This window comes from Equus asinus, chromosome X (assembly GCF_041296235.1).
Source record: "Equus asinus isolate D_3611 breed Donkey chromosome X, EquAss-T2T_v2, whole genome shotgun sequence".
In the NCBI taxonomy this organism is placed as follows: domain Eukaryota; kingdom Metazoa; phylum Chordata; class Mammalia; order Perissodactyla; family Equidae; genus Equus; species Equus asinus.
This window is the reverse complement of record NC_091820.1, coordinates 35,486,224-35,511,999: the sequence shown is the minus strand read 5'-3', so window position 1 is coordinate 35,511,999 and position 25,776 is coordinate 35,486,224. Positions and strand designations below refer to the sequence as shown.

General features: G+C 36.3%; 1 protein-coding gene across 4 annotated transcripts in view; it reads left to right on the top strand.

Moving 5' to 3' along the window:
- Positions 1-25,776, top strand: part of WNK3 (WNK lysine deficient protein kinase 3) — a 168,468-nt gene that overhangs the window by 18,262 nt on the left and 124,430 nt on the right. For all 4 annotated transcript variants that reach the window (XM_070501994.1, XM_070501995.1, XM_070501993.1 and 1 more), the window contains exon 2: positions 4,117-4,762. In XM_070501994.1, the coding sequence (XP_070358095.1) occupies positions 4,235-4,762 (528 nt within the window). In that variant the 5' untranslated portion in view covers positions 4,117-4,234. The remainder of the gene's footprint in view (positions 1-4,116; positions 4,763-25,776) is intronic.

Genomic DNA, 25,776 nt, shown 5'->3' with positions numbered 1-25,776 from the left:
GCCTTTTTGCTTTTCACTTTCTTGATGGCATCCTTAAGCACAAAAGTTTTAAATTTTGTTGAGGTCCAACTTCTCAATTTTCTCTTTTATCACTTGTATTTTTGTTGTTGTATCTGGGAAATCATTGCTTAAACCCGAGTCACTAAGGTTTATTGAAGTGTTCTCTTCCAAGAGTTTTATATTGTTAGCTCTTACATTTAGGTCTATGATCCGCTTTGAATTCATTTCTTGTATGGTGTGAGGTAGAGGTCCAACTTCATTCTTTTGTATGTGCATATCCAGTTGTCCAAGAACCTTTTGTTGAAAGACTGTTTTTCCCCATTGAATAGTCTTGGGCTCTTTGTTGAAAATCAATTGACAATAAATGGTAAAGTTTACTTCTAGACTCTCAATTCTATTTCAATGATCTATATATCTGTCCTTATTGTTCATTTCCAATGTAATTCTTTTGTGGTAGGAGGTATTGTTTGATATCAATCCTTTTAAATTTATTGATATTTTATTGCATGGTATATGATCTGTTCTGGAGATTTTTCTATGTGTGCTTGAAAAGAGTGTATATTTTGCTCTTGTTGGGTGGTGTGTTCTATAGATGGCAGTTAGGTCAAGTTGGTGGATAGTATGGCCAAGTTTTCTAGATTCTTGCTGGTTTTCTGTTTAGTTGTTTTCTACTGTTGTTGTTGAATTGTTTCTTTCTCTTCAGTTTTTGTTTAATGTATTTTGGGGCTCTGTTGTTACATATGTATATGTTTATAATTGTTATATTGTCCTAATGAATCTTTTCTTATAAAATGTCCCTCTTTGTCTTTAGTGACATTTTTTGTCTTACGGTTGGTTTTTAAAAGACTGAGGGAACAATCCTTTCTCCATCTCTCCTATTTGTTGCTTCTTATCTTGTAGTTTGGGAAACTAGGTGACCAAACATGTTAGAATTATTATACCAGAGCAGTACTACTTGCCCTTCTGTTTTCATTTTAGGGTTCTGAGTAAGATTTCATTTTTTAAAGGAGGTTCTGCACTAATTCTCTGATTTTACCTATTTGTGTCTGCTTAGAAGTCCTTTTGTCTTATGGATCTCTGCTCTTCAGGTTTCTTCAAGTGACCTTCAAAGTGACCTTCAGTCAAGTGAAATGAATAATATTATTCTTTCTTAAGAATATCTCACCTAAAATGTTAACATTTGGGGAATGTGAGTGCACCATATACTGGATTCTTTGTGTATCCTTGCAGGTTTTTTCCCAAGTCCAAAATTATGTTAAAATAAAAAGTTAAAGAAAAATCCTCCACTTAAGTGAGGCATTGTTGGTTGCCTTTTCTTACTTGCAGGCAATACTAATATTATTAAGTGACTTTTGAAGTATATTGATTTGGCGGTGTAACCTTATAGAGCACTTCATGAGTCCTTGTTTTAGTTCTTACCTCTGGTGTTAGTACAGCTATGTCCTAGTAGTGTTATCTGATAGGCAAATTTCTGGAAGTTATCATAGACTCTTCCTTTTCCCTTACAGACATATTCAGGCAGTAAATCTTGCATTTAGTACTTCTTTAATGTATCTTGAATCTATCTCTCTTGCCACTATTCTCATTCAAACCTCAGCATCTATTTCATGGTTTGTTGCAGTAGCTCTCTAACTGGTCTCCTTGTTTTACATTGTATGACATAGAAATCTTTGGTGACTATCTGCCTCTCTGTCCTCATCTGCCTGCTTCTAATGTGCCTGCAAGTAAACTGTTCGTGGTACCACTCATACACTTACTTTGTGCTGTTTCATGACTTTGCTTGTGATCTTCCCTTTGCTTGGATCAGCTAATTTTCTTTCTTTGAGACTCACTTCAGGCATTTTTTCCAGGAAACCCTACTTAGAGTGTCCGACCTCATTCTTTTGCATGTGGATATCCAGTTTTCCCAGCACCATTTGTTGAAAAGGCTGCTCTTTCCCCATTGAATTGTCTTGGCATCCTTGTTGAAAATCTATCAATTATAAATATGTGGGTTTATTTCTGGACTCTACTTTTATTCTGCCTATCTATACATCTATCCTTATGCCAGTACCACATTGTCTTAATACTGAAGCTTTGTAGTAGATTTGAAAATTGGGAAGGGTGAATCCTCCAACTTTGTACTTTTTCAAGATTGTTTTGGCTTTGGCTATTCTCAGCCCTTTGAAGTTCTATATGAATTTTAGGATCAGCTTGTTAATATCTGTAAAGAAAGCAGCTGGGATTTTGATAGGAATTGTGTTGAATGCGTATAACAGTTTGGAGTATTTCTCCCCATTTTGTTTGTTTTAGTTCAGGGTTGTTTTTCTTTAGTTTTTCAAATTTGATATTTCTGTTTCTTTTTGGTTTGACATGACAAATTGTGCCTTGTAAGGCACATAGTATAATAAACAGGTATACAGTCTTAACTTTGTGATGCATGTTTGTCATGAGAAGGGAAGGATTTTCTTATTGGTGGTTTGACTATTCTTTTGAAAAATTTTTTTCCTTATATATTCTATATATTTCCACATGTTCATTGTGGAAAGTTTTAGAAAATACAGAAAATCAGGAAGAAAAAAGTCTGTAATTCCACCATTCAGAGTTAATATTTTGTGTGTCTGTGTTTATGTGTGTGTGTATATGGAAGCTTGTTGTATCTATTTCTTTTTTTTAACCATATAATTTATAGGGAATGTCTTTTTATCTCACTAAAAACTGCAGTGTTTTTTAAATGATGTAACCAATCTCATTTTGGAGTATTTAATTAAACTTCTATTAGGCTTATGTTTTGTTACAGTTTTTCCAAATTTTAAGTGCTATAATGAATGTCTTTATAGTTAAATCTTTGCACAGATTCTTGACTATTTTTCTAAGACAAGTTCCTATAAGTGGAATTGCTGGTTCAAGAGGTTGCATATTTTTAAGTCTTTCTTGCCATTTTTTAAATTATAGTGTGTTAATATTTGACAGTAGTTTCTTTCTGTTAAAATCCGAAGGCAAGCTCATAAACAAGTATTTGCATTATTCAAAACTACTATTGAATGTTCATAGCAGCATTATTCACAATGTCAAAAGGTGGAAACAACCCAGTCCATTGAGCAGATGAATGTATAAACAAAATGTGGGAGTTGGGCCTGTGGCCGAGTGGTTGGGTTCGTGCGGTCCACTTTGGCAGCCCAGAGTTTCGCCAGTTCGGATCCTGGGCGCAGACATGACACTGCTCATCAGGTCACGCTGAGGTGGCATCCCACATACCGCAAGTAGAAGGACCCACAGCTAAAAATATACAACTGTGTGCTGGGGGGCTTTGGGGAGAAAAAGGAAAAATAAAATCTTTAAAACAAAATGTGGTATATACATACAATGGAATATTGTTCAGACTTAAAAAGAAATAAATTCTGCTACATGCTACAACATCTATGAACTTTGAAAACATTATGCCAAGTGAAATAAGCCAGACGCAAAAGGATAAATGTTGTATGATTCCACTTATATGAAGTACCTAGAATAAGCAAATTCATAGGGACAGAAAATAGAATAGAGATTACCAGGGGCTGGGGAGATGGGGAGTTAGTGTTTAATGGATACATAATTTCAGTTTGGGATGATGAAAAAGATAGTAGTGATGATTGCACAATATTGTGAATGTACTTAATGCCACTGAATTGTACACTTAAAATGGTTAAGATCATAAATTTGATATTAAGTATATTTCACCACAAAGAAACTACTGTTGGATTGATTCCAGAATTTTAGACAAAGACCACCTACTGAGAAATTGTCTGCTTGTTTTACTTATTGTGTGTGTTAACCTTGTAGTTAAGTGAACTCAGGGTTTGGATTCTTGTTTTAAATATGATGGATTGATAGATGGGGCTGAAAACCAGGTTCCTAACCAATATTCATACAATATCAAGACTTGTTGAGCTATATGCCAAGCAGTCTGCCACTGAGGACTACAGTGATAAACAAGATAAGACATGGTCCCTGGAGTCTGATGGTTGCTAAGATTGGAGAGGAAAAAGAGCAAACATCTTATTTTAAAAAAAAGGGATTAAACCATCAGGTGACTTATTTTCTCCTTAATGATTTCCTTTGTGGGCTGATTTTAAAATATCCTTTTTTCCCCTTCAGGTTGCTATGGAAACATATGACCGCATAAAAGGAAGTCCATTCTGATAATTCTGATACCTGAGATGTAACTGGACTGAAGAGTGGAAAAGGAAAAATTTTAGTGCCAACCTTAATTACAATGGCTACTGATTCAGGAGAGCCAGCTAGCACAGAAGATTCTGAGAAACCTGATGGAGTTTCATTGGAAAACAGAGTTCCTCAGGCTCCAGCGACTTTGACAGTAGAAGCTAGACTAAAGGAAAAAAACAGTACCTTGTCTGCTTCTGGGGAAACCATAGAAAGGAAGAGATTCTTCCGAAAGAGTGTTGAGATGACAGAAGATGACAAAGTTGCTGAATCTTCCTCCAAAGATGAGAGAATAAAGACTGCAACAGATATTCCAAGAGTAGAAAAGCTTCCTACAAATGTGCTAAGAGAAGTTAAATATGAACAATGTTCAAAGGCAACTTCGGAATCCTCAAAAGATTGTTTCAAGGAGAAAAATGAAAAGGAAATGGAAGAAGAAGCAGAAATGAAGGCTGTAGCTACTTCTCCTAGTGGCAGGTTCCTGAAATTTGACATAGAGCTGGGAAGAGGAGCATTTAAAACAGTGTATAAAGGACTGGACACTGAAACATGGGTTGAGGTTGCTTGGTGTGAACTGCAGGTGGGTATAAAATCTTCTTGGTTTTAATAAATTGCAGTTTTAACTGGCCTGGCCTTCTGAGTGATCCAGGATTAAAATGTATCATGGATTAAAATAAAATGAAGAGTTTGTCCCCCACCTCCCTGAAATTGTGCTCCTTTCCTAGATCCTCTTAGGAGCTCATGCCGACCTTTTTTTCTCCTAATGTTTTCCCCTGTTTTAAAGGAGAAAAATATCACGGCTTTCTTTAGGAAAATGCTCTTAATTTATTAACCTTAGAAAATTCCCGAAACTCTTAACATCTCATTTTGAAAACTTTTAGTAAATGTATGCCTTATGAGTTGATTGTTATACTAAATACTTAAGAGTGTGATATGTTAGGGATATATTCAGTGTGATATCTCTCTTTTCTCTTTTTCTTTCAGTAAATTTTGGGGGGGTTCATGTGGTATTTTTCAGAATAGGAAATGTTTTTCTTGATTCTTTGAGGACTTCTTTTAATATATACTCCACCATGCCTTTGAATTTAGCTCAAAGAGGATCTCTGGAAGAAATAATCACCAGAATCTACTGAGGTTAGTCAGTTGGAATGTGTTTAGAAAGGACAAATGAAAACAATAGAATAGTTGAATTACCTAAATATTTGGTTCCATAATAAATGTTTATGTGGTACTTCTAACTAAAGAAGGACTAAAGGAGGATAAAACATCATAGAAGGGGTTATAATAAGAATAGTTTCAGATAAAAAAAAACGAATAGTTTCAGATAGATGTAGATCAACTATAAGGAAAATCTTTGTGACGTCAATTAGCTCCTGAGAAATGGTCAGTGTTCACGTGAGATGCTTAAAATTAAGATTGAATAAATAAATCACTAAGTATAGGTTTTTTGTTTTTTTTGTGTGTGAGGAAGATTAGCCCTGAGCTAACTACTGCCAATCCTCCTCTTTTTGTTGAGGAAGACTGGCCCTGAGCTAACATCCATGCCCACCTTCCTCTACTTTATATGTGGGACACCCACCACAGCATGGATTTTGCCAGTTGGTGCCCTGGTCCGCACCTGGGATCCGAACCAGTGAACCCTGGGCCAATGAGAAGCAGAACGTGCGAACTTAACTGCTGTGCCACCGGGCCGGCCCCTAAGTATAGGTTTTTGTGGTTGTTCAAATTCCAATGGTCTTGGTGCATGTGGGTGTGTATGTATGTACTGTGATTTCACCCGTTCTGAATTTGCTGTAGGTTGCCATTCAGATAGGTTGAAATTTAATCCAGGTCCCTGCATTTCTAGGAAGCTTTTTGTTTAACACCAAACTTTTGAAACTTTTCTATTTGTAAGAGTCAGTGTTTGCTTTATAAGCAGGATTCCAGAGCCTATTGTTAGGGATTCAGATTCAGTAAGTCTGGGGTGGGATGCAAGATTGCAATTTTAACAAGCTTTCAAAGTGCTTTGTATGAAGTCCCTTATGGCTCTTTGGAGTGCAAGTTACCTAGAAGTTAAGCCAATCTAGTAGTTCTTGAAAGGTGTGTGCATGTGGGGTTTGCTTGGTTTTCTTCTCACCCTATTTTTACCCTTTAAGAATTTTATAACATCTATGTCATAGAAATATTAGATAATGTGAGCAAACAAACATCAAAATCACCGGAAATTCCAGTACTTTGAAGATGCTTTAAATATTTTAGTATATATCTCTCTGGACTCTTTCTTTTGTGTAAATGTATATATCACTGTGTGTTTTTTACCCTCACAAAATGGAATTGTATTAGAAGATTTTATAGGGGGCCGGCCCCGTGGCCCAGTGGTTAAGTTCGTGCGCTCTGCTTCAGAGGCCCAGGGTTTTGCCAGTTCAAATCCTGGGCGCGGACATGGCACCGTTCATCAAGCCATGCTGACGTGGCATCCCACACGCCACAACTAGAAGGACCCACAACTAAAAGTACACACCTATGTACCAGGGGGCTTTGGGGAGAAAAAGGAAAAATAAAATCTTTAAAAAAAGATTTTACGAAACCTTTTTTCTTTTCTTTACTTATCATGAACATCTTTTCATTACCAGTAATTGTGCATTTACGTCATTTTTTAAAAATTATTATTATATTTGCTCTTTTTTTTTGCTGAGGAAGATTAGCTCTGAGCTAACATCTGTTGCCAGTCTTCCTCTATTTTGTATGTGAGCCATCACCACAGCATGGCCACTGACAGATGAGTGGTATAGGTCCATACCCAGAAACTGAACCCGGCTGCCGGAGCACAGTGTGCCAAACTTAACCACTAGGCTACTAGGGCTGGCCCAACACATCATTATTTTTAATAGATGCCCTTATAAGTTATTTAATCAGTCCTATGTTGTTGGACATCTACATTTTTGTCCAATATTTCACTATTATAACCATGATTGTGATCAACTTCCTTGTATATATATTGAAAACTATGTAAATTTTGATTTCATCTCTGAATTGTGACATCAGTAACGCTCATCCTTTAGGGATACTCTGTAAATGGAGGAAATTATTTCCATTCACTTGGTACTAGGGTACATAGTAAAGATATGTCAAGTATTTTGCAAATTGTATATTCTAGCTATGCTAAAGGATTTGAGGTAAAACTTGAAGAAAATATTCTAGTGGTAGGAACTGCATAGGGGAATGCCATCTATCATTCACCTGTGGAAAGATCGAAAGATCCTATAAGGTCTTGCTATTCAAAGTATAGTCTCTGGACCAGTAGTATGGACATCAGCTGGGAGCTTGTTGGAACTGCAGGTTCCTAGGCCTCATCCTAGACCTGCTGAATCAGAATCTGCTTCTTTGTAACATCTGCAGGTGGTTTGTATGCACAGTAGAGTTTGAAAATCCCTGAAATAAGGGACCAGTTCCAAAAGCTAGCTGAATCAGAGGAGGAGTACCCTTACTACACCAACATGAGCTTTATATTATATATACTGATTCTTGGCATCCACTCCAGGCTTTCCAAATTGGAATCTCCAGGAGATGGGGCCAGGAACTTATTTTAAAAGTTCCCCAGGTAATCGGATACATAGCCAGATTTGGGAATCTCTCATGTGGAGCAAATGTAAATATATAAATTTTAATTTACACAGAGAACAACAATTGCAATTTTCTATTCTGAAAGGAATGTCAGAATTGGTGGACTTAGTTGATGCAGTTTTTGGATCTCACTTAATTTTCTGCATATTTAAAATTAAGAGAAATGAACTCATTTAGAATCCCAGAAGGATAAGCGCCTCATCTTTTAATTACTTTCCTGTGAGTACTGTGCAGTTTGTAATGTACAATTTCCCATTTTTTCCCTAAAGTTTTATTTCTTTATAGTATAATTAAACAATTTTGTAGCAAAACATTCCAGTGAGCAGTTTAAATGTTTAAATTATTGTAGCTTCTTTTCCAATCTTTGTTTATATATATGTGTATAATATATAAAATTGGCTATTTATCAATTGATACATATTTTCTACTTATTAACATCATTAAAATATGTGAACTGTATTTTATTGCATTCATACTACCTCTTGCTTAGTCTTCTCCCTTAAAATTAGGGAGTTCTTTTCTTTTTTTAAATTTTATTTTTGCATGTCTGATTTGTAATTCACAACTCAACAAAAGGTTTTTATACCTTTTTCTCTTGATGACATTTCCCTCCATTGTGGATATTTGAGCCTTGTGTAATAATTATTTTTTTCTTGCTATTTGCAAAATTTGTTTTAAGTTTTTAAATTTTTATTTTTTTTAATTGCAGTAATGTTGGATTATAACATTATGTAGCTTTCAGATGTACATCGTAATATATTTTGAATTCTGTGTAGATTATAGCATGTTCACCACCCAAACACTAATTATAGTCCAACCCCTCACATGTGAGCCTAATCACCCCTTTTGCTCTCCCCTCCTCCACTATGATAACCACCAATCCAATCTCCCTTGCTATGTATTTGTTTGTTGTTGTTTTTATCTTCTACTTATGACTGAGATCATATGGTATTTGACTTTCTCCCTCTGACTAATTTCACTCAGCATAATAGCCTCAAGGACTATCCATGTTGTCACAAATGGCCAGATTTCATCATCTCTTATGGCTGAGTAGTATTCCATGGTGTATAAATACCCCATCTTCTTTCTCCATTCATCCCTTTATGGGCACCTAGGTTGCTTCCAAGTCTTGGTTGTTGTGTGTAATGCTGCAGTGAACATAGGGGTGCAGGTATCTTTATGCCTTTGCGTTTTCAAGTTCTTTGGATAAATTCCCAGCAGTGGGATAGCTGGATCATATGGTAGACCTATTCTTAATTTTCTGAGGGTACTTCATACTGCTTTCCATAGTGGCTGCACCAATTTGCACTCCCACCAGCAGTGTACAAGGGTTCCCTTCTCTCCAGAACCTCTCCAAAATTTGTTGTTTCCTGTCTTGTTAAGAATAGCCATTCTGACTGGAGGGAGGTGATACCTCCTTGTAGTTTTGATTTGCATTTCCCCGATAGCTAATGATGTTGAGCATCTTTTCATATGCCTGTTGGCCATCCATATATCTTCTTTGGAGAAATGTCTGTTCAGATCTTTTGCCCATCTTTTAATTGGATTGTTGGTTTTTTTGTTGTTGAGCTGTATGAGTTCTTTGTATATTTTGGATATTAACCCCTTATCTGATATATGGTTTCCAAATATCCTCTCTCAATTGTTAGGTTGTCTTTTCGTTTTGTTGATGGTTTCCTTTGCTGTGCAGAAGCTTTTTAGCTTGATGTAGTCCCGTTTGTTCATTTTTTGTTTTGTTTCCCTTGCCCGGTCAGACATGGTATTTGAAAATATGCTGCTAAGACCCATGTCAAAGAGCATACAGCCTATGTTTTCTTCTAGAAGTTTCATGGTTTCGGGTCTTATATTCAAGTCTTTAATCCGTTTTGAGTTGATTTTTGTGTATGGTGTAAGGGAATGGTCTATTTTCATTCTTTTGCATGTGGCTGTCCAGTTTTCCCAGCACCATTTATTAAAGACTCACCTTTCTCCATCATATGTCTTGGCTCCCTTGTTGAATATTAGCTGTCCATAAATGTGTGGGTTTATTTCTGGATCTCGATTCTGTTCCATTGATCTGTGTGTCTGTTTTTGTGCTAGAACCATGCTGTTTTGGTTACTATGGCTTTGTAGTATATTTTGAAATCAGGGAGTGTGATACCTCCAGGTTAGTTCTTTTTTCTCAGGAATCCTTTGGCTATTCGAGGTCTTTTGTTGTTCCATATAAATTTTAGGATTCTTTGTTCTATTTCTGTGAAAAATGTTGTTGGAACTTTGATAGGGATTGCCTTGAATCTATAGATTGCTTTAGGAAGTATGAACATTTTAACAATGTTAATTCTTCCAATCCAAGAGCACAGAATATCTTTCCATTTCTTTGTGTCTTCTTTGATTTCTTTCAGCAATGTTTTATAGTTTTCAGAGTATAGATCTTTCACCTCTTTGGTTAAATTTATTCCTAGGTATTTTACTCTTTTTGTTACAATTGTAAATGGGGTTGTATTCTTAATTTCTCTTTCTGCTACTTCGTTGTTAGTGTATAGAAACCCAGCCAATTTTTGTATGTTGCTTTTGTACCCTGGGACTTGACTGTATTCATTTATTATTTCTAAAAGTTTTTTAGTGGATTCTTTAGGGTTTTCTATATATAAAATCATGTCGTCTGCAAAGAGTGACAGTTTCACTTCTTCTTTTCCAATATGGATGCCTTTTATTTCTTTTTCTTGCCTGATTGCTCTGGCTAGGACTTCCAATACTGTATTAAATAGGAGTGGTGAAAGTAGGCATCCTTGTCTGGTTCCTGTTCTTAGAGGGATAGCTTGCAGTTTTTCTCCATTGAGAATGATATTTGCTGTGGGTTTGTCATACATGGCCTTTATTATGTTGAGGTATTTTCCTTCTATACCCGTTTTATTTAGACTTTTTATCACAAATGGATGCTATATCTTGTCAAATGCTTTCTCTGCATCTATTGAGAAGATCAAGTGATTTTTCTTCTTCATTTTGCTAATGATGTATATCACGTTGATAGATTTGAGGATGTTGCACGATCCCTGCATCCCTGGAATGAAACTCACTTGATCATGATGTATGATCTTTTAATGTATTGTTGTATTCGATTTCCTAGTATTTTTTGAGGATTTTTGCATCGATCTTCATCAGTGATATTGGCTGGTAATTTTCTTTTTCCATGTCATCCTTGTCTGGTTTTAGTGTCAGGATAATGTTGGCTTCATAGAATGAGTTAGGAAGCCTACTCTACCTCTTCAATTTTTTGGAAGAGTTTGAGAAGGATAGGTATTCAGTCTTCTTTGAATATTTGGTAGAATTTACCAGAGAAGCCATCTCATGCTTGACTTTTATTTTTTGGGAGGTTTTTGTTTGCTGTTCTGATCTTCTTACTGGTGATTGGCCTATTCAAATTCTCTAGTTCTTCTTGGTCCAGTTTTGGAAGGTTGTATGTTTCTAAGAATGTATCATTTTCTTCTAGGTTATCCAACTTGTTGGTATATAGCTTTTCATAGTATTCTCTTATTATCTGTTGTATTTCTGGGTAGTCTGTTGTAATCTCTCCTCTTTCATTTGTGATTTTTTTAATTTGAGCCTTGTCTCTTTTTTTCTTGGTCAGTCTAGCTAATGGTTTGTCAGTTTTGTTTATGTTTCCAAAGAACCAGCTCTTGGTTTCATTAATTTTCTCTATTTTTTTTTTTAGTCTCTATTTCATTTATTTCTGCTTTGATTTTTATTATTTCCTTCCTTCTGCTGATTTTTGGCTTTGTTTGTTGTTCTTTTTCCAGTACCTTTAGATGTGCTTTTAGATTGTTTATGTGGGATTTTTCTTGTTTGTTGAGGTAGGCCTCAATTGCTATAAACTTCTCTCTTAGAAATGCTTTTGCTGTATCCCACAGGTTTTGGCATGTCATATTTTCATTTTCATTTGTCTCCAAGAATTTTTTGATTTCTCCTTTGATTTATTCATTGACCCACTTGTTGTTCTGTAGCATTTTGTTTAATCTCCACATTTTTGTGGCTTTTCTGGTTTTCTTCCTGTAGTTGATTTCTAGTTTCGCACATTTGTGATCAGAAAAGATGCATGGTATTATTTCAGTTTTCTTAAATTTATTGAGACTTGTTTGATGGCCATATATGTGATCAATCCTGGAGAAGGTTCCATGGGCATTTCAAAAGAATGTGTCTTCTGTGATTTTTGGATGGTGTGTTCTATATATATCTAGTAAGTCCATCTGGTCTAGTGTGTCCTTAAGGCCAGTGTTTCCTTCTTGATCTTCTGTTTGGATGATCTATCCATTGGTGTAAGTGGAGTGTTAAAGTCCCCTACTATTATTGTGTTACTGTCTATTTCTCTTTTTATGTCTGTTAATAATTGCTTTATATATTTAGGTGCTCCTATGTTGGGTGCATAGATATTTACAAGTGTTATATTTTCTTGTTGGATTGTTCCCTTTATCATTATGTAGAGCCCTTCTTTGTCTCCTGTTACAGTTTTTGTTTTAAAGTCTATATGATCTGGTATAAGTATTGCTACCCCTGCTTTCTTTTCTTTGCCATTTGCATGGAATATCTTTTTCCATTCTTCCACTTTCAATTTGTGAGTGTCTTTAGGTCTGAAGTGTGTCTCTTGTATGCAGCCTATACGTGGGTCTTGTTTTTTTATCCAATTGGTCACCATATAGCATTTGATTGGAGCCTTTAGTCCACTGATGTTTAAAGTAGCTATTGATAAATATGTATTTATTGCCATTTTGTTACTTTTTTTTCTTGTTGTTTTAGGAGTTTGTCTCTGTTCCTTTCTTTTTCTCTTGTTCTCTTCCCTTGTGCTTTGATGGCTACCTTTAGTAATATGTTTTTTTCTTTTGTCTTACTTTCTTGCTTGCTTATTATAGGTTTCTGATTTGTGATTACCATGAGGATCCTATTTAATATTCTATTTATATAACAGTCTATATAGAGTTGATAGACTCTGTAGCTTGACGTCTTTCTAAAAGCTCTACTTTTTCACTCACTTCCTCCCACATTTTATGTTTTTGAAATCACATATAGTCTCCTGTTTAGTGTGTGTCTATATATTACCCTCTTATCATTCAAATTGGTGATTTTAGTACATTTGTCTTTCAACCTTCATATTATCTTCACAGGAAGTTGATCTGCTACCTTTACTATATTTTTACCTTTACAGGTGATTTTATTGCCTGGTTTTTTTTGTGTTGTTTTGTTTTTTCTGTAATATATATATATATTTTTATATGTGTTTGTGGTCATTGCTTTCCCTCTTACATAAATCCCTTCAGCATTTCTTGTAGAACTGTTTTCTTGGTGATAAACTCCTTTAATTTTTGCTTGTCTGGGAAGCCCTTCATCTCTCCTTCTAATCTGAATGACACCCTTGCTGGATAGAGTATTCTTGGCTGTAGGTTTTCTCCTTTTAGCCCTTTAAACACGTTGTGCCATTCTCTTCTCGCCTGTAGGGTCTCAGCTGAGAAGGCCACTGATAGCCTGATGGGCTTCCCTTTATGTGTCTCTTGTGGCCTTTCTCTTGCTGCTTTTAGGATTCTCTCTGTCTTTAATTTTGGCCATTTTAATTATAATATGTCTTGGTGTGGGCCTCTTTGGGCGTATCTTGTTTGGAGCTCTCTGTGCTTCCTGAACTTGGATGTCTGTTTCCTTCCTCAGACTAGGAAAATTTTCATCTGTTATTTCTTCAAATAAATTTTCTGCCCCTTTGACTCTGTCTTCTCCTTCTGGGACACCTATAATCCGAATGTTAGCATGCTTGATATTGTCCCAGAGTTCCCTTAGACTGTTCTCATTCTGTCTAATTCTTTTGTCTCTTTTCTGTTCAGCTTGGGTGATTTCCTCTAGTCTTTCGTCTAGCTCGCTGATCCGTTCTTCTGCTTCCTCTACTCTGCTATTGAGTCCCTCTAGTGAATTTCTCATTTCCAGTATTGTATTCTTCATTTCTGATTGTTTTTTTTCTCTATATCTTCCAGTTCTTTGCTGGTGTGCTCACTGTGTTCATCCAGTCTTCTCCCCATATCTGTGAGCATCCTCATGAGATTCTGTTTGAACTCTTTGTCGCGTAGGTTGCTTGTTTCTGTTTTATTTAGACCTTTTTCTGGGGTTTTGTCCTGTTCCTTTGCTTGGAAAGTATTCCTTTGTCTCCTCATTATGCCTCTTTCTTTGTGCTTACTTCTATGTATTAGGTGAGTGGGCTATGTCTCCTGATCTTGGAGAAGTGGCCTTATGTATGAGATGCCTTATGAGGCCCAGCAGTGTGCTTCCCACTCGTCACCAGTTCAGAAGATCCAGGAGTGACCCCTTTGTGAGCTACTTGTGTCTTTCTGCTGCGGCAGGGTTGCTCTTACTGCAGGTACCCAGGGAGTCTAGTCTTTCCTTCCCTGGCCAGCTGTTTGTAAATCCGGTTTGGGGAGCCTCAGTAACGTTGGCTACAAAATCTATCAGCACAGTCCTGTTGCAGTTTTCCTCTTACTTGGGTTGGTACCCAGTGTAGCTGGTTGCTAGGTTCAGGGGCTTACAGTTGCTATAGGCCTCAGGCCTACAAGGCTGTTGTCAGTTCTCTTAGGAGTGCAGTTGAGTGGGGCTGGCCCTAGGCATGGGAGCACCTACATGTTTCAGGTTTAGCAAGGTGGGGCTGATCCTCTGTGTGGCTGATTGTGAAGCACAGGTCTTCTGCCGCTGATAAGCCCCATCCCGTACATGTTCACAGACACTGTCAACACAGTCCTGGTCCATGCACACTTCCCGACCCCCAGGAGCAGACCCCAACGCCCCACTGCAGAGGCCCCCACCTCTCCACCAACACCCCCCACAGTTCACCTGGTCCTCACACAGGCCTTGCCCCACAGAGGAGAACACACTCGGCTGCCTGTAGAGGATCAAGGCACCCAGTCTAGTCAGGCCTATAAGTAGCCTGAGGACCCGCTTTTGGGTGGGGCTGGCCCTGGGGTGGGCTGCCTGCCCTGGCTGAACTTAATTAAATCTGCACTCTAGTGGGTGTGGCAGACTCCTGCACTAACAGGTCAGGGGAAGAACTTCATTGGTGTCTGCCAGCATCTGTGTCAGCATGCCTGTACTAGGTCACAACAATGACCGCTACCAATGTCCCAGTCTACAGAGAGGTCTCACCTCTTACCAAGATGCACCCAAAGACTACCAGGTGAGTCTCTTTCCACCAAAGGACTATGCAGCCTTCTTTCTTGTGATTTTAGGTTGCTCTTTGAGATGGGTGAATTTGTGTATGGGCCCTTTAAGAGCTGGGTTTTTCCGGCTTTTGTCCCATAGCTTTTTTGGGGGTATGCCCCGTTACAGTTAGTAGCCAGCAAAGCCAGATAGTAGGACACTCGTCTCAGTTGTGCTGAGTCTGAAGGATGCTTATAGTGGTAATGTGCCCCTGCTAAGGTTCCCACTTCTCCAGGGAAGGCTGTGTATCTTAGGGTGGCTGTTGTTCAGCTGGCTATGAAGCTCTACCACTCGCAAAGGTGGCTTTTTTTCTCTCCAGAAGGAATTTCTGCCTCTTCCACCTCAGTCAGGACTGTCCCTTGTTGTGGGGATCCATTTTATCCAGTTTTCAGTTTTCTCTGCAGGGTAATTTTTCCAAAAATAGTTGTAACCTGGTTGTGTTCATGGGGGGAGGTGAATTCAGTCTGCCTATACCACCATCTTGACGAGATCGCCTACTTTGCTTTCTTTTGGTGTTATTTCCCTAATGTCTTAAGATCAGTACTAAATTCCTTCTAGTTATCGTTCACATTAATAATGAAGACATTTTAGGCAATAAATTTTCTTCTGGGTATAGCTTTTGCAATTACCCATAAGTTTTGTTGTAATGTCTTCTTTTTTTCCATTACTTTCTAGGTAGTTTATAATTTCAGTTTTGATTTTATTTATCAAAATTTATATAGGGGTGTCATTTCTAATCTCTAGTTAAGAATCTTTTGGTTATATGTGTCATTATTTATTTCCAATTTTACTGAACAATGCAGAATATAAAATCTCTTTTCTTTAACTTAAGATTCTCTTTGGACCACATATTCAACCAACATTTTTTAGCAGCTTATAGACTATAAAAATGTATATTCCCTATTTGAAGGATATAAAGTTCTACATATCCATCAAATGGAGTTCGTGGATTATATTATCCAATTCCTCTATACTTATTTACCTTTTGTGTTAGATCTGTCCTATTCTGAAAGAAATGCACCTGAAATTTCCTACCATAGCTATATGTTTATCCATTTTCCTTGAATCTATTACAGGTTCTGAGTTTCAACTATTAGCCAAAATATTTTTGGTGGCTATAGGTCTTTGATGTATCTTCTTAAACTGTGAAGTAAATAACTTCACAATATCCTAGTTAATGCTTTAACTTTACTTTCTTCCTTCTACGATAGATATTAATATTGCCACTCCTGTTTTCTCTTTGCTTGTTTATACCTTTAGCTTGACCTTTCCTTATCAATGTTTTAAGTATGTTTTTAGTAAACAACACATATGGGTTTTGTCCTGACAGTCTGAGTTTTTTAACAAGCAAATGCAATATGTCCACATTTGATATAGCAAATGATATGGTTAATTTTACTCCTTCCATTTTATTTTAGGTTCTTTACATATTTTACTTTGTTATTTCCTTTATTCTGTTAACTTACAAGTATATTTTTTCCTTTTTTACTAGTGGTTACCTTCCTTAACATTCAAAATCAAACACTAATAAAGCAAAGTTGCAGAATACAAAAACAACACTCAAAAATAACTTGTTTCTACATACTAAAAGAAATAATCAAAAAAGTTAAGAAAATAATTCTATTTATGATAGCAACAAAAAATAAAATACATAGGAAGAAAATTAAGGAGATCAAAGACTTACAACACTGAAAACTAGAAAACATTGCAGAAATTAAACAAGACATAAATAAATGGAAACACATTCCATGTCTATGGATTGGAACATATAATAGTATTAAGATGTCAATGCCGAAAGAGATCTGCAGGTTCGGTGCAATCACTATCACAATCCCAACAACATTTTTTGTAAAAATAAAAAAAAAACCCATCCCAAAATTCATATGGAATCTCAAGGGACCTCAAATACCCAAAACAATCTTGAAAAAGAACAAAGTTGGAATTCTTGATTTCAAAACTTACTATAAAGCTACACTAATCAAAACAGTGTGATATTGGCATAAAGACAGACATAAATATCAATGTACTAGACTATAGAGCCAGAAATAAATCCTTGCACATTTGGCCAAATAAATGATTTTAGAAAAAGATGCCAGGATCATTCAATGGAGAAAGGATAGTCTCTTCAACAAATGGTTGTGGAAACTAGATATCCACATGCAAAAGAATGAAGTTGAACCCTTACTTTACATGATATACAAAAATTAACTCAAAATGCATCAAAGACCTAAACATAAGAGCTAAAAATATAAAATTTTTAGAGGAAACCATAGGGGAAAAGCTTCATGATACTGGGTTTAGCAGTGAATTTTTGGATATGATACCAAAAGCACACAAGTAACAAAAGAAAAAATAAATAAATTGGACTCAATCAAAATTAAAAACTTTTGTGCATCAGAGGTACTATTAGGAGAGTGAAAAGGCAATCCACAGAATGGGAGAAAATATTTGCAATTCATATACATATTAAGGAATTAATACTCAGAATATATAAAGGACTCCTACAACTCAACAACAAAAAGACAAACAACCGAGTTCAAAAATTAGCAAAGAAGAAATACAAATGCCTAATAAGCACACGAAAAGAAGCTCAGTATCACTAGTGATTAGAGAAATGCAAATCAAAACCAGAATGAGATATCACTTCACACCCATTAGGATGGCTATTAAAAATAAATAAATAAGTGTTGACGAGGATGTGGAGAAACTGGAATCCTTCTGCATTGCTAGTGTGAATATAAAATGGTGCAGCCACTGTGGAAAACAGTATGGTGGTTTCTAAAAAATTAAACATAGAATTATCATACAATCCAGCAATTCTACTTCTAGGTATATACCAAAAATAACTGAAAGCAGAGGGGCTGGCCCTGTGGCCAAGTGGTTAAGTTCGTGAGCTCCGCTGCAGGCGGCCCAGTGTTTCGTTGGTTCGAATCCTGGGCGTGGACATGGCACTGCTCATCAAACCACGCTGAGGCAGCATCCCACATGCCACAACTAGAAGGACCCACAATGAAGAATATAGAACTATGTACTAGGGGGCTTTGGGGAGAAAAAGGAAAAAAATAAAATCTTAAAAAAAAGAACTGAAAGCAGAGTCTTGAATAGATATTTGTATGTCACTGCTCAGAGCAGCATTATTGACAATAGCCAAAAGGTGGAAGCAACACAAATGTCCATCAATGGATGAATGGATAAAACAAATGTGGTATATAGGTACCGCGGAATACTGTTCAGCCCTAAAAAGGAATAAAATTCTGATACATACTACAATGTGAATTAATCTTGAAAACATTATGCTAAGTGAAATAACCCAGAAACAGAAGGATAAATACTGTATGATTCCACTTATATGAGGTACCTGGAATAGGCAAATTCAGAGACAGAAAGTAGAATAGTGGCTACCAGGGGCTGAGGAGAGTGGAGAATGGGGAGTTATTATTTAATAGTACAGAGTTTCAGTTTGGGATGATGAAAAAGTTCTGAAGATGGATGATGGTGATGGTTGTACAACAATGTTAATGTAGTTAATGCTATTGAACTGTACACTTAAAATGGTTAAAATAGGGGCCAGCCCAGTGGCACAGTGGTTAAGTTTGGACGTTCTGCTTCTCGGTGGCCCGGGGTTCACTGGTTCAGATCCGGGGTGTGGACATAGCACCGCTTGGCAAAAGCCATGCTGTGGTAGGTGTCCCACATATAAAGTAGAGGAAGATGGGCGTGGATGTTAGCTCAGGGCCAGTCTTCCTCAGCAAAAAAAGAAGAGGATTGGCAGTAGTTAGCTCAGGGCTAATCTTCCATAACAACAACAACAAAAAACCAAAAACAACAACAACAACAAAAAATGGTTAAAATAGTAAATTTTATGTTATGTACGTTTTGCCACAATAAAAAATTATTTTAAAAAAGAGTTAAGGAATTCATACAGTATTTGTCTTTCTCTGACTTATCTCACTTAGCATAATGCTTTCAAGGTCTATCCATGTTGTTGCAAACGGCAGAATTTTCTTCTTTCTCATGGCTAAATAACATTCCAGCACGTGAGTGTGTGTGTGCATGTGTGTCTTCTTTATCCATTCATCTGGTGATGGACATTTAGGTTGATTCCATATCTTGACTATTATGAATAGTGCAACAATAAACATGGGTGTGCAGACAGACCTTCAAGATACAAATACTGTATGATATCACTTATATGTAGAATCTAAAAAAACTGAACTTGTAAAACAGAAAGTAGAATAGTGGCTACCAGGGGTTGGGGGATGAGGGAATTTAGGAAATACTGTTTAAGGGTACAAATTTACAACTAGTAGATAAGTAAGTTCTGATGATCTAATGTACAATATAGTGATTATAGTCAACAATACTGTACAATAAACTTCTAAGTTGCTAAGAGACTAAATCTTCACTGTTCTCAACACAAAAAAGAAATAATACATATGTGACATGATAAAGGTGTTAGCTAAAGCTACTGTAGTAATAATCATACTGCAATATATAAATGTATCAAACCAACACATGTACACCTTAAACTTACACAATGTTATATGTCAACTGTATCTCAATTTAAAAAAGGGCTAAAAAAAGTTAAGGAACTCAAAGAACAAAAGCAAGGAATGCTAAATTTAGAAGAGATCTGGAAATAAGTGTTTATGCTTTTCTATCTAACCTAAGATGACTAACAAGTCCTAAATGTCCCTATAATTAGCTAGAAGTCATCTACTCATGATAGATCAGCAGATGTGCTCTGAAGAATAATGAATAAATTTTGATGCCTCCTGATTAAACTAGTAAAATACAAGTCTTTCATGTGCCAAACTAAACTACTCCATTTTATCCTTTAGTCTTATGGATCAAAAATAGTCAGCATTAGAAGTAAACAACTTTATAAAATTACAACTGCTGTCCTAGAAAAATTGCTAGAGGTAAAGTCCACTAAAAAGGTACAGCCAAGATCTTCAAAGGTCCACTTCTAATTCAATGAGTGGAAAGTAAACCTGTCAAACTAGCACTAAAATCCAGAGGAAAGCTTTCAGCTACTATAGTAATCCTCCTTTAAACACAGACAGACACACACACATATACACACACACTACTGTATTAATGACAACCACTTTGATAAGGTAACTTTCACACATTGCCAATGAGGAGAGTTCTTACACAAGAAAGGAAATGATGAACCACAAAAGGCAAACTAGAGAGCAGGAATAGCTAATGGAGCTGACATAGTCAGAAGCCAGGAAAATTGTATTCTACAAAAGTAATCCCTAAATCTTGCTGTCTCTAGGTAAGGCCACCCAAAAAAAACTATCAAATATCAATTTTCCTGTGTTATTAATATTAATTTATATGGCTGATAAATATAATAGAGGCAAAATACAAATTTACCAAATAGATTTCAACTACTCCACACTACTTTAAAAGGAAATACTGTCCTTTTATGAATGTTAACTAAATACTTAATCTATAAGATATGGAATGCTAAAAATGTACACAAAACCTTTCCTGAGACAAGGCACAATACCAACATGACTAACCTGCATATGTATTTATTTAAGATAAGAAGCATTTCATTTCCAAAAGGTAAACTATGGCCTTATCAGCTATGGCTCTTAATGCAAACACCAACAATGAGCTACAGAACCAGGTTAGAGGCTGCATGGATCTGTTTCTGCAAATGTGAAAGGAGGAAGAAATCATCAACAATGATATAAAAGCTGTATTATTAAAAAAACTAGTTTAAGTAAGGATGAACACTATGAAGCCTTCAAAATAGTACTTAACTTACAGAACAGTCTATCAATGAATATTCTGGATAAATATGAGGTTGCTCACTATTTTATCACTATCATTTATAGAACACTCAAACATGTGCCACATGCTTTATAAGCATTATCTCTAATCCTCAACATTCTTTTTCTTAAGCTGAACAGCAGATATACAATCTCCATTATGTTATTCTTTATTCTTTTTTGTATATCAGGTTTGTTATATTTTTCTTAAAAAAAAAGTGAAAAATTAAGCCTCCAAAACGTTAACCTACTTATCTTGCCCAAGGTACCTTACTGGCACAGGCAACACTGGAACCCAGGTCTGCCATAATCTGAATCCCAAGCACTTTCTAGTTCATCACTCTGCCTCTCAGAAACAGTATTCACAGCAATGACTGCAGATATCTCATTCACAAACCACCTTCCAAGGAGAGACATGTAGCACCCCAGAACTTTATAAAACTAAATGAAATAAACACACGCTAGGGTAATGGTAATTGGTAAATGCTAACATCAAAGTATTAATCAAGAAATCAGCATATAACAGTCATAGTGTGGCCATAGTAGCATGTTAAGGCCTTTAGACAGCAATGAATACCTAAAGAAAAGTGCTCATCTACGGTGGTTAAGATAACATATGGAAAGGGGAACAAACCACATACAGAACCAGGTTCACTTGTCTTCCAGTACTGTTGAACAAAGAGGAAGTCCTCATCCAGTCAGGACTTGAGCATCCAGTTCATTTGGTCTATTGTCTTAGCAGGAGGACACACAGGAACATCTAGTTTCTTTGTTCTGACTCTATAATTATCAAGCCACTTCTGATTATAATATAGCTTCCATGTATCTAGCCTATAGACCAACTAGAGCATTTGACCTAACAACTATATTCTTCATTCTAAATTAATAAGTTTGTGCCCTAGATTTAAGCATTTGAGTTAGCACAAGTCAGTTTACTCAACGCATCCACTCACCTCTGGACACTGACAAAATGTGAAGGCCACACAGTGAACTATGGCAACCCAACTATGAAACTGTTCCTCTGAGCCCCAAGCCAGGGAGTGGCCTTAAATGACACCATTAACTAGTACTGCTTAAGCTTCAGCAGTTTAATGTTAAGAACATTATTTTAAACAGGGTCCATTTAAGAAATAATTTGTTCTAAAATAAAGACACAAAAGAATGATCTGTTCAAATAACTAATGAGGGGGAAATTTTTAAGTCATCTATGCAACTGTTTTATCTATATAATTGATGGACTACAAATCCCTGCTCTATCCCTTTGGGTAAGTTACTTAATGTACCAAAACCTCAGTTCCACCATCTAAAAACTAATCATCCCTACCTCATATAACTGTCGCAAAGATTAAATGAAATATTCAAATTAAGTACCTGCATAAGTGTTCAATTAATTTTATTTTTCATAAATGGAAAGTGTATGATACCACTATCAACAATTTATGGTATACTAAAGTTCCTCAACCACAAATTCCCCAATTGTTGGGTTTTCAGAAACTTAACAGTCATACTTAGGAAGACACTACATAAAACTAAGAGGTAATTCCAATTAATAAAAGTAGAAGGAATGTGGGAAATAGAAACTTACTATTAGAACACCACAGTAATACTTATTATGGGCAAGATACACTAATGGATGCCAAAACAATGGGAGAAAGTTTGAGGAAAAACAGATATTTGCATAGTCTCAAAGTATCTACTCCCAAGATTTTTTTAAACTATAAAGGGAAAAATATTAATTTCACAGTAGAGAAAAATCTATCAGATACCACCCTAACCAAATGATAAAGGTTATCATCACCAGTAATCCACATCAACAGCATGTACCCCCTGCTGTGATGCACTGAGAAGGATGTATCACTTCTGTAGTATTCCTGCCAAAATTCATAGCCTAAATCTAACCATGAGAAAACATAAAACAAATGCAAATTCAGGGACTATCTACAAAATAACTGAGCAGTACTCTTCAAAAATTCAAGATCATGAAATACAGGGAGACTGAAGAACTGTCACAGATTGGAAGACTATGGGGACATAACTAAACGCAATGTGGGATCCTGGATTGGATCATAGCATTGAAAAAGGACATCAGTGGAAAAACTGGTCAAATCCAAATAAGTTCTGTGCTTTAGTTAATAGTATTGTACTAACGTTAATTTCTTAAGTTTTGATAAATGTTCTCTGGTTAAGATATTAACATAGGGGGAAACTGAGTGAAGCGCATATAGGAACTTTTTATACTATCTTTGCAACTCTTCTGTTAGTAGTAAATTATCTTAAAATAAAAGTTAGAAAAAGAAAACTAAGTGGTAAAGGAGTGGGATCCCTGTTGCCTGCTACTCCCAACCCTACCATTTCCTTCAAACCTATATTTAACAGCCCTTTCATCTTTTCACTAATTCCAATCTCCAAGCCTTCTTCTTACTGAATATAAACTCCCTCTACTGTAAGCTTTATGAAAACAGGGCCCATGTCTGTTTTTTCTCTCCATACTGTCCCTAGCACTTAGCACAGTTCTGGACGATCGTAGGTACTGAATATTTATTTGTTATATGAATGAATGGCAGCTATGTGTATTGTATTCATTTCCTATCACTGTTGTAACAAATTACCACAAATTTAGTGGCTTAAAACAACACAAATTTATTATCTTCCAGTCGTGGAGAACCACAATAAGAAGAAAGTCTACAGAAGTTCACAATGAGGCTCATTAGACTAAAATCAAAGTGTTGGCAAGGCTCTGTTCCTTCCGAACACTCTAGGGAAAAATCTGCTTCCTTGCCTTTCCCAGCTTTTAGAGATTGCCCACATTACTTGGCTCACTGTCCACTTCCAGCAATCATATCACGCCAACTTCTGTTTCAATGGTCAGATCTCCTTCTGACTATGGTCCTCCTTCCTCTCTCTTGTAAGGACCCTTGTGATTACACTGGGCCCACCCAGATAATCTAGGATAATCTACTCATCACATGATCTTTAATTTAATCACATCTTCAAAGTCCTTTTTGCAATGTCAGGTTAACATATTCATAGGTTCTAGGGGTTAGGATAAGGACATCTTTGGGGTGCAATTATGCAGCCTATGAGATGTATCAATTTGTTATTTTATCTATCAAGTAGAGAGTTAGCTCAAAACTAACTCGTCGAGCTAACTGGGAAAATTAACGATATTTCCCAGACCACGTCTGTCTTCTGCCATTCTCACTTTTTGTCATTTTATGGAAACATCTGCCTTTGGTTTGTACTTAATAAAGTTATATGACTAGTTTTTAAACAAAGAGACTAGAACATATATATTTAAGCAAGCTTTATCCCTCCTCCCTTCAATGTCATCATTCTTTGTCTATGAGAATATTCCACCTTGAGGGCTGGTCTGATGAAGATAGTGGGAAATCAAACCAAATAACACTATTTGGGGTGTGCCTATATCTAATAGGGCCTTTCTTGTGTGGCTCAAACAGAATCTGGAAACATTTTTCAAGAGGGTCATAACAACAATAGTTTGAGAGCCAAAGTATCCCAGAGTGAATACTTTGGACAACAGTATTTATTCAGAAACAAAAATCCTAGTATATATTTTTTTAATTACTTTTTCCTTTCTTAGAAAGTCAGCTGTTTCTACATTATTATCTAATTCTAATTTCACAATTAAATGTAGGGCTGATGTCTAAAAATATACTCCTCCCCAAAGTGATTTTAGATGATGAATGAAAACAAAATGGAAATGAGTTTCTCCACAATTTTGATAGATGCTTTAGGTATAGAAGTATGGATTTTTAAACTGTCACTTCCATTGCATTGCTCTGAATATATTCACTACTATAATGAAAGCGTATTGGAATGCTCACTCAACATGTCAACCTGGACAGTCAATTGTGTCTTTTTATTTTTTAACTTTCGTTTCATTGCCATTTTTGGTTCCGTTCTGAGAGGATAGCTAGACTTGTTAGATATCCACTTGTTAGATGTCACTTAAAGGAGGCCCATTTAATTACCCTGAGAAGCACATAATCACATATGTGACCCCACAGTGAAGCTTATTACAAGCACACTCAAATACATTTTAGAAACAGTCAAATAACAAAAATTTTCAGATATATATATTTATATATATATGTTGTTCCTTCATTTGGAAAATAGCCCCATTACATGAAAACTCAGTTCCATCAAGAAAACAAATGACAAACATTCTAGTAGAAGTATTTTTCCAAGTTATAGTAAAGCAAAAACTGATTGTATTTCCACTTGTAAGAGCAGAGTGCTGTTGACTCTCAAGTTGTTAGTGGAGGAGGAAACTATTACAAACTCTTGTGATTGACTCGTTCTAAGAGTTACTAAATAGGCCTTTCAGTAACATCTGACCAAATCTTTCAACATCGTGAACTAAAATAAACAGTCTTCTACACAGCACTTAGGACCCATAGCCCTTACTCACAGAAAATTAGCAATTCACCAAGTAATTACCAAGAAATATAGCAAGTTATTTACACAGAACATTAGGTCAAAGTCTTTCCACTAATGCACAAAAAAATCAAGTTATGGAAAGCATAAAATATGACACACTGTTGATATGCAGATATTTATGGCCAACTCACAAATCTGACATATATCATCAAAGGATTTGTTTGTTTGCTTTTAACATCCTCAAAGTCAAACATCAGCAGTAAAATCTCTCTCTCCTGGTTCTTCACACTGCCATTAAGGTCAACGTATCCTAAACAAATGGATATGGGGCTTTTAATAATTGTTACACAACTGGCCAGGCGGAGACACCCTGAGGTATGCAGCCCTCCCTGGAGGAGTGAGGTCCTGAATGGGGTCCGATACTGCTATAAGCATCCTTCAGACTCAGTCCAACTGAGATGAGAGCCTTATTGTCTGGCTTCACTGGCTAGTAACTGCAGCAGGGATACCCAGAGAAAAGCTATCAGCCGAAAGCCAAAAAGACCAGGGTCTTAAAGGGCCCACGGACAAACTCACTCATTGCAGCAACCTAAAATCACCAGAG